Here is a 15,573-nt window from a genome sequence, read left to right as displayed (position 1 = left end):
TGCCCATGGCTGTGGAAGTTATCCCCGGGCTGTGTGTGGGTGTGCACCCAGCCCTAGTGGCACACCAGTGCTGCCCAAAGCACGCTCTGTACCAGGGATCCAGATTGGCCACCAATCCCTATACTGAGGTCCCCAGCAACATTTATCAAGCATTCCTCCAATCTCTCTTCCCTGCTCTCCTTTGACCACTCCTCCAGTATTAACACCGGGAAGTTCTGCCCCACAGGGTAGAGAAAATGATCCAGGAGATGGGAAGTAACCATGGTCACCAACGAGTAGGCAGTGGGCTAGGTTCCACTTGCTGGAACTCCCAGGCCATCTGACACAGGACAGTCAGGTTGTGGAGGGCAGGCCAGGAAATTCAAAATGAAAATCTAGGCCTCAGGAGTGCATTCAAAACAGTTCAGGAAAGAGGACAAAGAGGAGATGAGAGAGAAACTAAAGGGGTGACTACTCCAACTCCAGACCCAACCTTCAGGTCTTGGATCTTGATTCTCAATGAACAAAAAAACTCAGTCTGATTGTTTCAAATAATAAAACTCAGGACATTTTAATTGGACATTAGCACTGTTTTGATAATTAATGTAAATGAACCTTGCCTACAAAGCAAAGCGTGCCTGCTGGTGAGCCACACAGATACTGCTCCTTCAGGCTGAGGTTGTGCACCTCCCAAAGGCTTGCTTCATTGTTACTCTCTAACTAAATCCACATGCGCAGCTATTGCCTCAGACCCTCCGAAGGAGGGGCCAGGGATTAGCTGGCCCTGAATAGCATGTAGAGCACAGGCAATGTGGCCACAAATGTCACACAGGTGACCAGGGTGCTGTAGATGGTGTTCCTGTTGACTTGGGCTTCTAGTCTCTGCTCCGTGTCCGACAGTGCCAAGATCACGCTCCCCTGCTCCAGCAGGGAGCTGGGCATAGCCCCGTCTGCTGGTTCCACCAGGCCTGGGTGTGCTGCAGCCTTTACAAGCTGAACCACCCCAGCCATTTGGCTACAAGTCTTTTCTAGGCCATCAAGCCGCTCTTGTAAACCTTCTAGACATGAATGGACCTGCCTGGAATGACTGAACTGCTCTTTCAAGGCAGCTGAAAGGACATCTACGTCTCTGTCTCTGGTTGGGGGAGTACCTGCCCGTGACCCAGAGCCCTGCCCTGCCCCAGCAGAATGTACCAGGCCCCTCAAGTCCACCATGAGATTGTGGAGGTCCCTCTGCTGGAGCGAGTAGCTAGATGCCTGTTCTCGAATGACCTCCTGAAGACTCACAGGCCCTTTCTGTGCCTCCAGGAGTAAGGTCTTCAGCTCCTGTAGCCGGACACGGTTCACATAGGTGGAGCCAGCCACACCAATCAGGGCCCCCAGGACGGAGCCAATGAGAGACCAGTTCTTGGTCCTCTCAGCCCTTGTGCGCTCCTTGTCGTGACTTTCCCGCACAGCCGCAGAGAAGAGGGAGAACTTCTCACGCTCAGAGTCTTCTGCACGCAGATAAGCCGTGCGAAGTCTCTTCTCCTCCTGCAGAAGCAAAGCCATGTTACTGGGTTACATGGGCACAAGGTGGCCCTGAAGCTATAGCCACCCGCAGATGGCTCACTACCTTGTGTCTGGCAGAGTACATGTTTCATAGACCAATGCTGAATGAATAAAGGTAGCACAAACCTGGCTGGGTCGGAGGAATTGGGAGTGATCAAAGTGAGTTGCATGATCGTCCCACCTGAGCAGTCCTGGGTTTGACCAGAGGTGCACTTATGTCTACAGGAAGGGAAGTATCCAGCATTCCCTGGGCCAGCTCCTCCATGGTTCTCCCTCCTCAGCATTCTGGGTCCCAGGCTACACTGCCTTGAACAGTTGGCCCCAATACTCCAGAAGGAAGTAAATGGATAGGCTCTAGAAGCCTGGGGCCCTGTCCCTCCATAGGAGCTTCAGTTCACTTCTGTACCAGGCCTCTGATCACAGACCAGTCAGGGCTGCCACCCAGCACCTCCATGATCTGCTAGGCTAGGGTCACTGTCCAGGTGTGAAACGGCTGCCTCCTGAGGTGCCTACCTGTAGCATCCTGTGCTCGAGAGTGGCCAGTTCCAAGTACTGACTGTCCTCCCTGGAGACACGGTCCAAGCGATCCCTCACTTCCTTCAGCTTGGCCTGGTGAACTTCCAAGTCCTCCCGAGCCTCTCCGACAAGCCCTCGAGCCACCATGAACACTTTCTCTGCCTGCAGAGAGAAAACCGGAGGCCATCTGCACCTTCTCTCCACACCCACACAGGCTCAGCTGCATTCCCAGCGAGGCTGTGGCTAAGAGGAGGTCACTGGGGTGTGAGCTGCAAAGGGGAGAAACGGAATTCCTTAGACACTAATCCTGGCTCACCCAGTGGTGCTCAAAGTACAGCCTTGGGCCACGCCCATCAGAATCATGAGATATAGCCATTCGAGCAGAAATAACATGCCCCTGAAAATCCTGAAAACAGCTAACAATGCACACAATTTGTGTTCGTCAAACCCAGTCTATTCTTGCCTGATACAAACCACAGTGAGGAACCTGTGTTGGTGGCTGTTTGCCGTGTGCTGCGTAATTTATGCCTCGTAACAATGCCATGAAAGGCACTGCTGTGGCCTCCAGTTTATAGACCCAGAAACACCAGCTCAGCCAAGCTCACAATCTCCACGGCATCATTTGTTTTAAAGCCCCAGCAGAACCCCCAGGTTCTTCCCACCTTGCCACACTACTCCATGCCTAAGCATGAGTGGGAACAGAGATGGCAGAATGCATTTCTGCCACCACGAAGGACTTGACAACCACAGGCAGCTCTTTCCACCTCGCAGTGTGACATTTCCCAGTGCCCTCCACCTTCACAACAGATGTTATAATTACACACGGTAACAGTATCGCAGCAAGCCCCAGGTAACTCTCACCATCAACCCCCAAACAGTCCGTAAAGGAAGTATTTGCTGGCTTCACAGAATGGACATTAATGCCAGGGACATATTGGTACACAATAACTGTTTTCAGGGAAAGTAGGTGGCACAGTTACATGGAGACCTTCACCCATGTGAAGCATCAAGCCCAAGTTTCCAAGTGAGAAATGAGGCCAAACACAAGTCTGGATGTCGCACCCAGCACCATGTGGCTGGTTTGGCACATTTCCCAAGTCTAAGGGCAGGGCCAGCCACCCCAGGTCCCCTCCTCACCTCCGTCACCTTTCCCTGGGCCTCTCGAACCTCATTGAGTCCGACGAACTCTTCATATCTGTCCCACCAAGTCTTGGCTGTGGAGGTCACTCGTTGCTGAATGCTGTGCCCCAGGGTTCTTCCCAGTGCTGGAAGGCGGTGATGCAGCCCGATGGCCACCTCCTCCGGTCTTTTCTCTCTGGGCTGGCTGGGGCCTGGGCTGCAGAGAGTCCTGGTCATAAAGAGGTCCCTTCCAAGGAGGTCCCTCCGAACCAGTACATGGGGCACACCCATGATGTGCTGCATGGCAATCCCAGGGCTGCGCCCCATCATCAGGAGATCTGTGAGGGGGAGGCCAGACAGGTCAGCTCACAGCTGAGAAAGGCTGGACATAAGTCAGTTTAGAGGCCTGGGGAGAGTTCTGAACAGACTCATCTCCACTAAAATCATCTAAACTGAGCACCACCTTGTTGGGTCGAAACTTCGGTCCCTATGGCAAGAGGATGGTCTCCCCTGGGTGCTCTTGGACAATGGAACTCTTGAGAAAGGGCCTCTAGGATACCATGCCTTCCAGTGTCCACCACCATGCCTCACAAAGCAGACCCTTCCCTGCTACCCAGCTCCCTGCATTCCCCAGGTCTCTCTGCTATGACTTGAATGAGAATCCTGGTGCCAAGGTTTCTAATATCAAAGACAGTTTTGAAACTGGAGTTGTACACATGCTGACAAAGCCCCACAAAGATGCATAAAGATTCCCCACAATGTTGTAGAACTCAGGGGAATTCAGGAAGATTAAGAACCAGGATCATTTCTGTAAAACAGCCTCAAAACCAACTTCCCAGACTCTCCAAGAGCTGGCTCAGCACCAGGGAAGCAAGAGTTTCAATTCTGTGTGAGGATATAAGGACACAGGCCATTTGTGACCCAAGACAGAAAACTCTCAGCTCTCCTCTAAGACAATTCCAGGGGCAAAAACAACAACACTTTTTGCCACAGAGGACTTTTCTTAGGTTCACACCATCCAACTCCACCCCAACTTTCCAGACCCCAACTCTCAGTCTCATACTTCTCACCTTCCATAAGCTTTCTCTTTTCTCTCCAACCTGCCACTGCTCAATGGGTTAGGTTTCTTTTTTTCTTTTCTTTTTCTTTTTTTTTTTTTTTGAGACTGGGTCTCACTCTGTTGCCCAGGCTGGAGTGCAGTGGCGTGACCTCAGCTCACTGCAACCTCCACCTCCTGGGTTCAAACAATTCTCTGCCTCAGCCTCCTGAGCAGCTGAGATTACAGGCGCCTGCCACCACACCCGGATAATTTTTGTATTTTTAGTAGATTTCACCATCTCGGCCAGGCTGGTCTTGAATTCCTGACCTTGTGATCCACCTGCCTCAGCCTCCCAAAGTGCTGGGATTACAGGCGTGAGCCACTGCACCCAGAGGGTTAGGTTTCTCTAATCTTTCCTTTTTGCATCTGCTTTGATGTTTGGGCCTGCTTTTCATTACCTGAACAGCAAGGAGCCTCCCATTATCCAGAATCAGGCCTCACCTGACCCCAAGAGTGGCAGTGATTCTGAGGACCCCCCTGCCCCTGAAAGAGATGGCCAGGTGACTCATTTTCCTGGAAAAAGCTGAGCTAACAGCACCCTCCTCTGGCCAAACCACACCTCGAAGTTCTTAAGCGCTGATCCTGGCTGTGAGAGCGACACCTGGTGGCCAACGGAGCAGGCCAGAGAGAAAGGCAGAGGGAGGTGCAGACAGGAAGGGATTGAAGGAGCTCCAGTTACAGAACAGAAAGGGGCTTCCTGATGGAAAATGACGTGAGACAGAGGCCGCCCACAGCATCCCAGCCTCCTCCCCATCATGCTGTGCTAAGAACTGTCTTTGGAGAAGCTCAGGCCCGTTGAAAACAGCTGGTTGGGTAGGAACATGGCTTCTGGGCAAAGTGGGCCTGAGCTGAGAGCCTCAGAAGGGAACATCACTGTGACAGTGGTCCCAAGCTGGTGCCACACCCAAACACCTGGGCCCCATTCATAAGGCTGGGTTCCATGCCCATGAGGCTACATACCATCCAGGCCCCAGCAGCCCAGTCAGACTCCCAGGCCTTAACGCCAGCACCCATGACGCACAGGTTGGGACCCCATAATGGCCCTGCAAGTGTATCCTTCATCAAAGCAAACAAAGCATGCAGCATCTGCCATGGCTGGCACCACTTTCAACACCCTCCCTTCCCAACATCACTGCCCCTCTTGGCTTCCTCCAGAACCTTCTCAGCCTCCTTTCCCAGCACCTCCTCTACTAGAAACCCACTCTTAGACCCCAGGAAGGTCACCTGTTCCTGGCAGAGATGACAACTACTGTCTCCTATGCAATCTCGGCTTTCTCCCCTGCTCTCCCAACCCCAGGTTCTGCACATGGCAGCCCAAGGCTCTGTAACACATAAATCAGATTATATCCCTCTGATCAAACCCCCACAATAGCTCTCATTTCACCTGGCAATGGCCAAAAGCCCTGAGACCTCTCAGCCCTCATCCTCTTCCTTCTACTGCCATTCTCTGCTCCAGCCTCTGTGCTCTTCCAGCTGGATGACTCTTCCACGACAAGTCTACTCGGCTCACCCTAACATCTTCATCTTTGCCCAAATATCACCTCAGTAAAGCTTCCTTGACCAGTCCCTCCCCAACTACCTTCTCTGCTCCATTTTCCTCCTGATGGACACATTTCCTTGCTTACGTGTTGCCTATTCTCTCACTAGAACATAGGCTAGGTGGCAGCAGAGACTTCATAAAGGAATGTGGCAATAATTGCCAAGCTATTTCTCCACTCCGGTCCCTCTTTCTCCACCACCCTACCAGCCCCCAACCCTGGGCCCTGTTTCTCAGCCCTGAGGATGTCACCACTTAGATGTTTCACAGGCCCTTCAACAAGCAAAGGGAAGAATGTTCCTGGCAGAGGGAAAAGGAGGAAAGTGCCTGAGGTCACCCAAAACCTGAAAGGCAGTCAGTGCAGCTGGAAAGCAAAAGCCAAGAGTGGATGGAGAAGTTGGACAGGTGAAGCAGGGCCCTGAGAGTCAAGTTCAGAATGCTGCCCCCTCAGATCTATTCTCCTACTCTATGTAGATGGCTGTCTTCTTCCAACTGCCCTTTTCTCAAGCCTCTATTATCTGCTCCTCGTCCTCACTTCCAGCTGATGGCCTGCTTGCTTCATTTTACACCAAGAAAATAAAAAATTGGAGAACTTCCACAAACTCCCACCATACCTTCCCAACCACTAGCAACTGCCCCATTTCCACCTCCTTTATTGATCCTCAGGATTTAAAAAAAGCATGCTTCAGGCCAGGCACAGTGGCTCATGCCTGTAATCCCAGCATTTTAGGAGGCTGAGGTGGGTGGATCATCTGAAGGAGTTCAAGACCAGCCTGACCAACCCCATCTCTACTGAAAATACAAAAGTTAGCCAGACATAGTGGTGGGTGCTTGTAATCCCAGCTACTTGGGAGGAGGCTGAGGCAGGAGAATCGCTATAACCCAGGAGGCAGAGGTTGCAGAGACTGCGCCATTGCACTTCAGCCTGGGGGACAGGGTAAGGCTCCATCTCAAACAAACAACAACAACAAAAAACATCATGCTTCTAGGGAAGACCAGCCTGTGCCCCAGGTCCCAGATCCTCTCTCCTCCTGAGACACTGCTCAGTAATCAATCTGACACCCCCACCACCAACTGCCCCATTTCTCTGCTTCCCTTTATAACTAAACTCCTTGACAGACTGCCTGAATTCACTGTCTCTGCTCCTCTTCTCCAATTCCGTCCAGCTCCCACTAATCCGGCCTCACTCCCTCCTCCTTCACATGCCATTTTCACTTGGTTTCCAGTCCCCACGGATCTGCCTAACCTCCGAACACTGTCCAGACTCTGTAGCACCCTAGCATTCAGCACTCAGACTGCTCTCTTATCCAGTCCTGGGGTTTTAAAATTCATCTATAAAAATGGTCTAAAAAATTTATTTTGGTGACGGACATACAACTGTATGAATATACTAAAACCACTGAATTGTACATATTGTGTGAATTTTATGGTATGCAAGTTATATATCAAAAAGCTGTTATTTAAAAACAACAACAACAAAAACTGGCCAGGCACAGTAGCTCACTGTGGGAGGCCAGCACTTTGGGAGGCCAAGGCAGGTGGATCATGAGGTCAGGAATTTGAGACCAGCCTGGCCAAGATGGTGAAACCCTATCTCTACTAAAAATATAAAACTTAGCCAGGCACAGTGGCGGGCACCTGTAATCCCAGCTACTTGGGAGGCTGAGGCAGGATAATCGTTTGAAGCCTGGAGGCTGAGGTTGTAGTAAGCCAAGTTCATGCCACTGCACCCTAGCCTGGGCGACAGAGCAAGACTCCATCTCAAACAAAACAAAGCTATACTCTTGACTTATCCAGCCCAGACCTCTCTCCCCAGGGTTCCAGGCTCATTTATCAAATTTCCCAACCCATATCTCTGCCTGAAAACCTAATGGGGATCTCATCTTCCCCTCCCAAACCTGTTTTTCCCATAGCCTTCTCCATCATGGATGAGGGCAATCCCAAGTTCAAATATTCAGGCCAACAACCTTGCATCACCTGCAATTCCCCACTTTTCTCTCCCACCTCACATCCATCTATCTAGCAAATGCCACTAGCTTTCTAAATCCAGGATCCTTCCTCCTCTTACCTCTGCCACTGCTCCCAAATGATCCCAATGACACACATCTCTAGCCTGGATTACCCCAAGAGCCTCCTGACAGATGTCACCCTGCTTCTATTCCAGCCCCTGCAATTTATTGTCAACAGAACAGTCAGTGCTCCTTTCCAAACACAGGTTGGGACCATGTCTCTCTGCTCAACCCCTACAATGGTTCCCCACTTCTCTCAAGGTAAAAGCCTGTCCTTTCCATGCCCTACAGGGCATCTACCCACTGGCTCTCATTCGTCTCTGACCTCATCTCCCACTAGTCTCCCTTTCCTCACTCCACTCCAAGTACATGGACCTTCTTGAACTTACTGGAACGCACCAGATTATCCCCACCTCGGGGCCTTCATGCCAGCTACCATCTGTGCTGCTTGCATCACCTCTTCAAGTCCTGCTCACATAGTAGGCCCTTGGGAGGCCTTCCCCATACACCCTATCAGATATGGCCATCCCACTCCCACCCTAGCACTCTTGATCCACTTTCCCCGCTTTGCTTTTTCCATGCACATATCCCATGACCTGAGATTACGTATTTCACTTACTTGGTTATAGTCCGTCTCACTTACTAGAATGTCAGCTTGGTACCTACATACAGTACATATGTACTGGATGAATAAACAGAATTCGCAAACTGCTGCACCCCTGACTATATTATAAAACAAACTCCTTACAGTTTGTACAGAGGCTTCCAAAGCTATAGGACCAGGAAATATAGCTCCCGTCCACTTCTGCCACCTCCCCGCCTAATCTCCCTCCACTCAAACTGTGCTTTCCTCGGTTCCAGGAACGCGCCGATCTTCAAGGCCTTTTGCACATGGACATGCCCTGCTGTCTACCTGCAATGCTCTTCTCGTGCACAGCTACAGGCCTCGCGGCGGGGGGGGTGCGGGGTTGGGGAGGCTTCCGATTAAGTACCCCTCCGGTGGTTCCGGATTCTACCCTGGCGGGACGACCCTAGCTCCTCGTACCTGGCGCAGCCCGACAGGGAGTCTGCCACTCAACTGACCTCTGACCTGTTAGTGTCCGCCCCTGGCAGGCCGCATCCGGTAGCGAGAGTTCAACTTCCTGACTAGGAACCAATCAGCGGGGCTGCGTCCCTGCCTACGAAAGCGGGTAGGGGCAAGCGCTCCGTTTCCGGTGGCAGGGTCTGGGAAAGGGGCGGCAGGCGCCATGTCCGGCCGGGAAGGTAAGTGTTCCGGGACGGTGAGGACTATGGGGACGGCGGGGCGGGGACCGGGCGGCGGGGGCAGGCCGAACGTGCTCCTGTCCCCCACAGGTGGCAAGAAGAAGCCCCTGAAACAGCCCAAGAAGCAGGCCAAGGAGATGGACGAGGTGAGGGCGGGCGTGGAGGCGCGGGCGGGTGCGGAGGGGCTGGGAGACAGGTCTGAGTTGAACCCGCTCCTCTTCTCCCCAGGAAGACAAGGCTTTCAAGCAGAAACAAAAAGAAGAGCAGAAGAAACTCGAAGAGCTAAAAGCAAAGGCCGCGGGGAAGGGGCCCCTGGGTAAGTCGGGGCCGAGTAGAGCTCACGCCGGCCAAACGCAATGAGGCACCTGTTGGGATGAGAGCGCGGGCATGTCTTTTTCCTGCCTCCTGAACTGCGAGCTCTCGGTTTCCGACGTCCGCTGCAGCGGATGGTCTCTAGCCAGTCATGGATTTGCAGCAGCAGTAAGGGGCGGGAGCTGGAAACGAAGTCTCCTGACTCCCAGGCAGTCGGGGCTTCCATTCCTTAGGGAAGAGCTGCAGAAATGGAAACAGTGAAATGTTTTACCTCGGACACATTCATAGAGTTAAGTTTCCCGGTGTCTTCCGTAATCTCTTGTCCCAAATTCGTATTTTACTGTCTTCTTAGTGTTTGAACCTTACTTGACTTACAGCTTTTTTTTTTTTTTTTTGGAGACGGAGTTTCGCTCTTGTTACCCAGGCTGGAGTGCAATGGCACGATCTCGGCTCACCGCAACCTCCGCCTCCTGGGTTCAGGCAATTCTCCTGTCTCAGCCTCCTGAGTAGCTGGGATTACAGGCACGCACCACCATGCCCAGCTAATTTTTTGTATTTTTAGTAGAGACGGGGTTTCACCTTGTTGACCAAGGTTGGTCTCGATATCTTGACCTTGTGATCCACCCGCCTCGGCCTCCCAAAGTGCTGGGATTACAGGCTTGAGCCACCGCGCCTGGCCGTTTTTTTCTTTTTTGAGGAGTCTCCCTCTCACCCAGGCTGGAGTGCAGCAGCGCGATCTCGGTTATGCCTTCCAGGTTCAAGCGATTCTCCTGCCTCAACCTCCCAAGTAGCTGGGATTACAGGCCACTACGCCTGGCTGTCTTATATTTTTAGTAGAGACGGTTTCACCATGTTGGTCAGCTTTCGAACTCCTGACCTCAAGTGATTCACCCGCCTTGGCCTCCCAGAGTGCTCGGATTACAGGCGTGAGCCACCACGCTCAGCCACCACTTTTTTTTTTTTTCCTGCTCATATTGTCTCTAATAAATGCTTTTGCTTCCTTAGTCTTTACTTCTGAGTGTGCCAAGTCCAGGCTCTTCGGTGTGCTGTTGCTCCATATGCTTTTCTAACCGAATCCTTCACCCTTTTACCTCTTTTATGTAAGAGGAATTCATTACATTTCAAAAGATTTTTCAGGCCCAGCAGTTTTAGTACTGTATGTACATCTTTATTTTACATTCATCGAACTAGTGATTATTTTCTCCACAGTTGTTTATGCCCTATTTGAGCACTGTGAGCCACGATAGGCATGATGGAGACAGGGAGGGTGGGAGTGTCATCCGGGGCTTCCCAAGACTTCTCCTGGTGGGTTTGATCCGTTATCGTTTACCCACCCAGCACTGAGATTCTAGCTCTTGAGATCCCTTTTCAGAATGGTGTAAGGGGCCAGGCACAGTGGCTCAAGACTGTAATCCTAGTACTTTGGGAGGCCTAAGCAGGAGGATTGCTTAAGGCTAGGATTCACAGCATCATAGGGAGACCCTGTCTCTACAGAAAAATTTAAAAATTAGCTGGGCATGGTGGTAGTGGCCTATTTCCTGTAATCCCAGCTATTTAAAAGGCTGAAGCAGCACTGCTTAGCACAGGAGTTCAGGGTAAGAGGATTATTTGAGCACAGGAGTTCAGGTTGCAGTAAGCTGTGATTGTGTCACTGTATACCAGCCTGGGAGATACAGTAATGCCCTATCTTTAAAAAAAAAAAAAAAAAAAAAAAGGCATCTTGCACCCTCTTTTAATCTGTAATTGTGCGTAGGGAAAAGGTCAGTCAGTGTAACTCTATGCTAGTTTCTCACTGAGCATCATCTAATTTTTTTTTTAAGTTTTATTTTGTCAAGCCCTTTTGGATCTCTTTCCTGTATTAGGCATACTTAATCTTACCCTGTTTCTTAAATTGCCTGCTGGGTTTCACACATACGGTCATTTGTAAATTGGTAGAGCATACCAGGTGCCAGGATCATAATGTGGAAGGTAGTGTAATGTGGCAGTTAAGAATGTGGACTTTGCCGGGCACGGTGGCTCAAGCCTGTAATCCCAGCACTTTGGGAGGCCAAGGCGGGTGGATCACGAGGTCAGGAGATCCAGGCCATCCTGGTCAACATGGTGAAACCCCGTCTCTACTAAAAATACAAAAAATTAGCTGGGCATGGTGGTGCGTGCCTGTAATCCCAGCTACTCAGGAGGCTGAGGCAGGAGAGTTGCTTGAACCCAGGAGGCGGGGGTTGCGGTGAGCTGAGATCGCGCCATTGCACTCCAGCCTGGGTAACAAGAGTGAAACTCCGTCTCAAAAAAAATTTTTTTTAAATAAAAAATAAAAAAAGAATGTGGACTTTGAAGTCAGACAATTCAGGTTAGAATCCAGGCTTGTCACATACCTTGAACAATACCTAACAATAAGATTTCTTTTTTGGCTGGGCATGGTGGCTCAACATCTGTAATCCCAACATTTTGGGAGGCTGAGGTGGGCGGATCACTTGAGGTCAGGGGTTCAAGACCAGCCCGGCCAACATGGTAAAACCCTATCTACTAAAAATACCAAAATTAGCTGGGCATGGTGGCAGGCACCTGTAGTCCCAGCTACTCGGGATGTTAAGGCATGAAGAATGGCTTGAACCCAGCAGGTGGAGGCTGCAGTGGGCTGAGATCACACCACTGCAATCCACCCTAGGTGACAAAGCAACACTCCATCACAAAAAGGGGGTGGGGGGCTTCTTTTTCTGTAAAATAGGTTGATATGGCATGAGGATTAAATAAGCCAATCTGTGAAGTATACAGCAGTATAGATCTAGACCAGTGTGCAGCCAGCCATTGCTTGTACTCCATCTCATCCTCATTTTACCTTTACCCAGAACAGACAATATCAGTGAAACTGCTGTCCATGGCGCGGTGGCTCACGCCTGTAATCCCAACACTTTGGGAGGCCGAGGCGGGTGGATCATGAGGTCAAGAGAGCGAGACCATCCTGGTCAACATGGTGAAACCCCGTCTCTACTAAAAATACAAAAATTAGCTGGGCATGGTGGCGTGCGCCTGTAGTCCCCGCTACTTGGGAGGCTGAGGCAGGAGAATTGCTTGAACCCAGGAGGCGGAGGTTGCGGTGAGCCAAGATAGTGCCATTGCACTCCAGCCTGGGTAACAAAAGCAAAACTCCATCTCAAAAAAAATAAATAAATAAAAGAAAATAAAAATTAAAAAAATAAACTGCTATCCATGTTTGTTTTAAAGTGAATGCCTAGTATAAAAGCCAGGCTTTACTAAGGTCTACAGCAGGCCCATGGGACTTCTACCATAAGAACTGTATTTTTCCCTGATTGTGACTATTTTTCTTTTGCAGCCACAGGTGGAATTAAGAAATCTGGCAAAAAGTAAGCTGTTCCTTGTCCTTGAGGAGATGGTGACCCTTTATTTCATCCGTATTTAAACATCTGTATTCCCTGCCATAGCATCCTTTGCCACCTATAGCTGGAATTAAATGTTGTCTTGGAGCAGTTGTACATTTAAGAATAAACTTTTGTATTAAAAAAAAAAAAACTTAACAGTGGCTTATCATCTCTTTAGTTGTTTTCACTAAGTCATTCCTACCATAACTGTGAATTTAAAGTAAAACCAGCTCAGAATCTTGCCAGAGTCTGCTCTTTGGTCCTTGTTCTACCTTAAACTTTGTATCACCTGAAATTAAACCAACTGGTTTGAAAGGACCCTGTTCTTGTGTGGTTATACACCTGACAGAATATGTTACATGAGATTAGAAGAATTTGCACTTTTTTTTGGTGGGGGAGGGGGTAGAGTCTCAGTTTGTCACCCAGGCTGGAGTGCAGTGGCATCATCTCTATCCAGTGCAACCTCCACCTCTTGGGTTCAAGCTATTCTCCCACTTCAGCCTCCCGAGTAGCTGGGGCTACAGGCACCCGCCACCATGCCCAGCTAATTTTTTGTATTTTTAGTGTTGGCCAGGCTGGTCTCAAACTCCTGACCTCAAGTGATCCACCTGCCTCGGCCTCTCAGAGTGCTAGGATTACAGGCATGAACCACTGTGCCCAACCAGAATTTGCATTTTGAAAAGAAAACCCAACTTTTATGTTGTGACATCCAAACTGTCTTATGTTTTAGTGGGACTTGTTCGTCTGTTCATGTAAGGAGTCTGCTATGTGCAGGCACTGGGGTATGTACCAGGGAGCAGTGTCTGTTGTCAAGGAACTTCTCCACCGTGGAAGAAGCAGGGCAGGGCAAATAACATGCTCCTCCAAGTTGATGGCAGTGAAGTCCCCACGCACACCAAACGTCCAGGGCAGCAGCTGCAGGAAGCCCCAGCCCACTTGCTGGTGGATGGAGGGGGTGCCAATGCTAAGTAAGAGGTTGGAGGCAAGGCAAAATGTGGGCTCACTCTGCCTCCTGCTACCCAGCACTGGAGTCCTAGGCATACCTGCCACTTGCTCCTCACTAAATGCAAAAAGAACAGAGACCATCCATAATGTATGCTAAATATCTATTGAAACACTTAGCTGGGTGTGGTGGTGCACTTCTGTAGTCCCAGCTATTTGGGAGGCTGAAGTGGGAGGATCCCTTGAGCCCAGGAGTTGAAGGCTGCAGTGAGCCAAGATCACACCACTGCACTCCAGCCTGGGAGACAGAACAAGACCCTGTATTTAAAAAAAAAAAAAAAATGAATTCAGAGGCACAAGTATTTGGATTTCTCTTCCAGGCCCTTGATACAACTATGCTAACAATGCTAAGCTTTCTGTGAGAATGTATTTTCAAAGAGAGCTCTGGAACCATTATGAGACTTTGCTAAATCAAAACTAGAAAAGGTTTTGGTATATTGAAAACTTTCATGATTACTGTACTAGATACTAACGCGGGAGGCGCGGAGAGGGGGAAGCCTGCGTTGGTCCTCTCCAGAAAGTTGCACAGCCAGTAGCACCCTTCTTTAGGCTTCACGATATTCCCTATGGGGCCTTGCCAGCTGGCACCCAGCCCTATGCTAAAACAAACCTGAGCACCAGTGATTCACACTGTTGCTGAGAGCAAGTTACTTAGTGGAACCTATCCCTCTTTAACAAGTGAACAGTCCTGTCTCTTTCCAAGACCAGAGTCCTGCAGCAGCTAAGCATGCAACATTTGGGCAGCTGAGGAAGACTACCAGTTACTCCAAAAAACTTTAAACTCCTTAGACGTTGTAGACCCTGATAGCAATCTCCCTTTCATTTAATCTTCCTTTTATTTAATGCCTTCACAAACACTCCTAGGACACTCACAAGTAAAGTTTGGCACTAAGCAGGTAAGGCTGAAAGAGTCTTGCTCCTGTTACTCTACACCGCCAATTCTCTATTGCAGCTAAGTGTTCTGCACACCACTGCTGCCCAGTAAAATTGGTCAGTCACGCAAACCCAGCTCAAATTGCTGCTCCTTCGTGAAATTTTACCTCTGTCTTCGCCACAGGTAACTCTTACCTGGCCTTTGTGTGGCCTCCCTTTCAATGTAGAATTATCATCTCATGTGCCAGCCCTCTATCCTGCTAATTTCCCTCAACCTATACGACAGCCCAGGTGCCATTTACAGGGGGACTACTTTGACCTCCTGAGCCTCATTCCATACAACCAGAGCTTAGGAAAAAAAACATTCTACCACTCAGAGGAATTAATGATAACAGCCTGAGCAACTCCCAACCCCCCACCACACAGAAACTTCTCCAAACATCGCTCCTCCTTGGACTTTCCTCCCTGGACTTTCCTCCTCCCTGGGCCTACCTCAAATGTACGCATATGAAACAGTCACTATTCCCGAAGGTGTCTGCACACGACAGCTCTATTCATAATCCTCACCCAACATATTCCACTCTCCTCAAGAATGCCCCTTGGTTTGTGGGAGGTGGGTCTGGCGGGAGAACGAAAGCGAGATCTCGGAGACCACACCCTGAATGCTGCCTGGCTCGACTGAAACGCAACACGCGTGAATGCCAGGGCAAGCTGCTCCTGCGCGGCCCTCTTCCACGAAGTGCCAGGGAGGGAGAGCAAAGCCACCCGCGCGACGGAGCTGGTGCGCCTCGGAGCCGCCAGCCTCTCCGATAACGCGTCGCGCCCCACCTAAGTCTTCGTCGCAAACCTGCAGAATCTCGACCCTGACCTCGGAGCAGCGGGCGGGGCGGGGCGGGGCGGGGCGGCGCACTCGGACGTTCGTCATTCTTCCGCGCC

The 15,573-nt window shown here is 50.4% G+C and overlaps 2 protein-coding genes across 10 annotated transcripts; one reads left to right on the top strand and one right to left on the bottom strand.

Moving 5' to 3' along the window:
* Positions 1-521: 521 nt before the first annotated feature.
* Positions 522-15,520, bottom strand: CCDC51 (coiled-coil domain containing 51). Of its 8 annotated transcripts, none has more exons than XM_010337054.3 (5): positions 15,205-15,520; positions 9,439-9,625; positions 3,184-3,382; positions 2,044-2,208; positions 522-1,512 (listed from the first exon to the last, which is right to left on the bottom strand). In XM_010337054.3, the coding sequence occupies exons 2-5, from the start codon at positions 9,609-9,611 to the stop codon at positions 754-756; spliced, it is 1,296 nt and encodes a 431-aa protein (XP_010335356.2). In that variant the 5' UTR covers positions 9,612-9,625; positions 15,205-15,520; the 3' UTR covers positions 522-753. The 8 variants fall into 8 exon arrangements, with proteins under 8 accessions (XP_010335356.2, XP_074260018.1, XP_010335359.2 ...); XM_074403917.1 differs by lacking the exon at positions 15,205-15,520 and adding an exon at positions 14,238-15,184; XM_010337057.3 differs by lacking the exon at positions 15,205-15,520 and having other exon boundaries at positions 3,184-3,503; positions 9,439-9,517.
* TMA7 (translation machinery associated 7 homolog) lies at positions 8,973-12,913 on the top strand. 2 transcript variants are annotated; one of them, XM_074403919.1, is made up of 4 exons: positions 8,973-9,073; positions 9,164-9,219; positions 9,302-9,389; positions 12,232-12,710. In XM_074403919.1, the coding sequence occupies exons 1-4, from the start codon at positions 9,058-9,060 to the stop codon at positions 12,321-12,323; spliced, it is 252 nt and encodes an 83-aa protein (XP_074260020.1). In that variant the 5' UTR covers positions 8,973-9,057; the 3' UTR covers positions 12,324-12,710. The 2 variants fall into 2 exon arrangements, with proteins under 2 accessions (XP_074260020.1, XP_039333539.1); XM_039477605.2 differs by lacking the exon at positions 12,232-12,710 and adding an exon at positions 12,717-12,913 and having other exon boundaries at positions 8,976-9,073.
* Positions 15,521-15,573: the final 53 nt, after the last annotated feature.

Source organism: Saimiri boliviensis, chromosome 8, assembly GCF_048565385.1.
Source record: "Saimiri boliviensis isolate mSaiBol1 chromosome 8, mSaiBol1.pri, whole genome shotgun sequence".
Taxonomy (NCBI): Eukaryota; Metazoa; Chordata; class Mammalia; order Primates; family Cebidae; genus Saimiri; species Saimiri boliviensis.
This window is presented reverse-complemented; position numbering and strand designations above follow the sequence as displayed.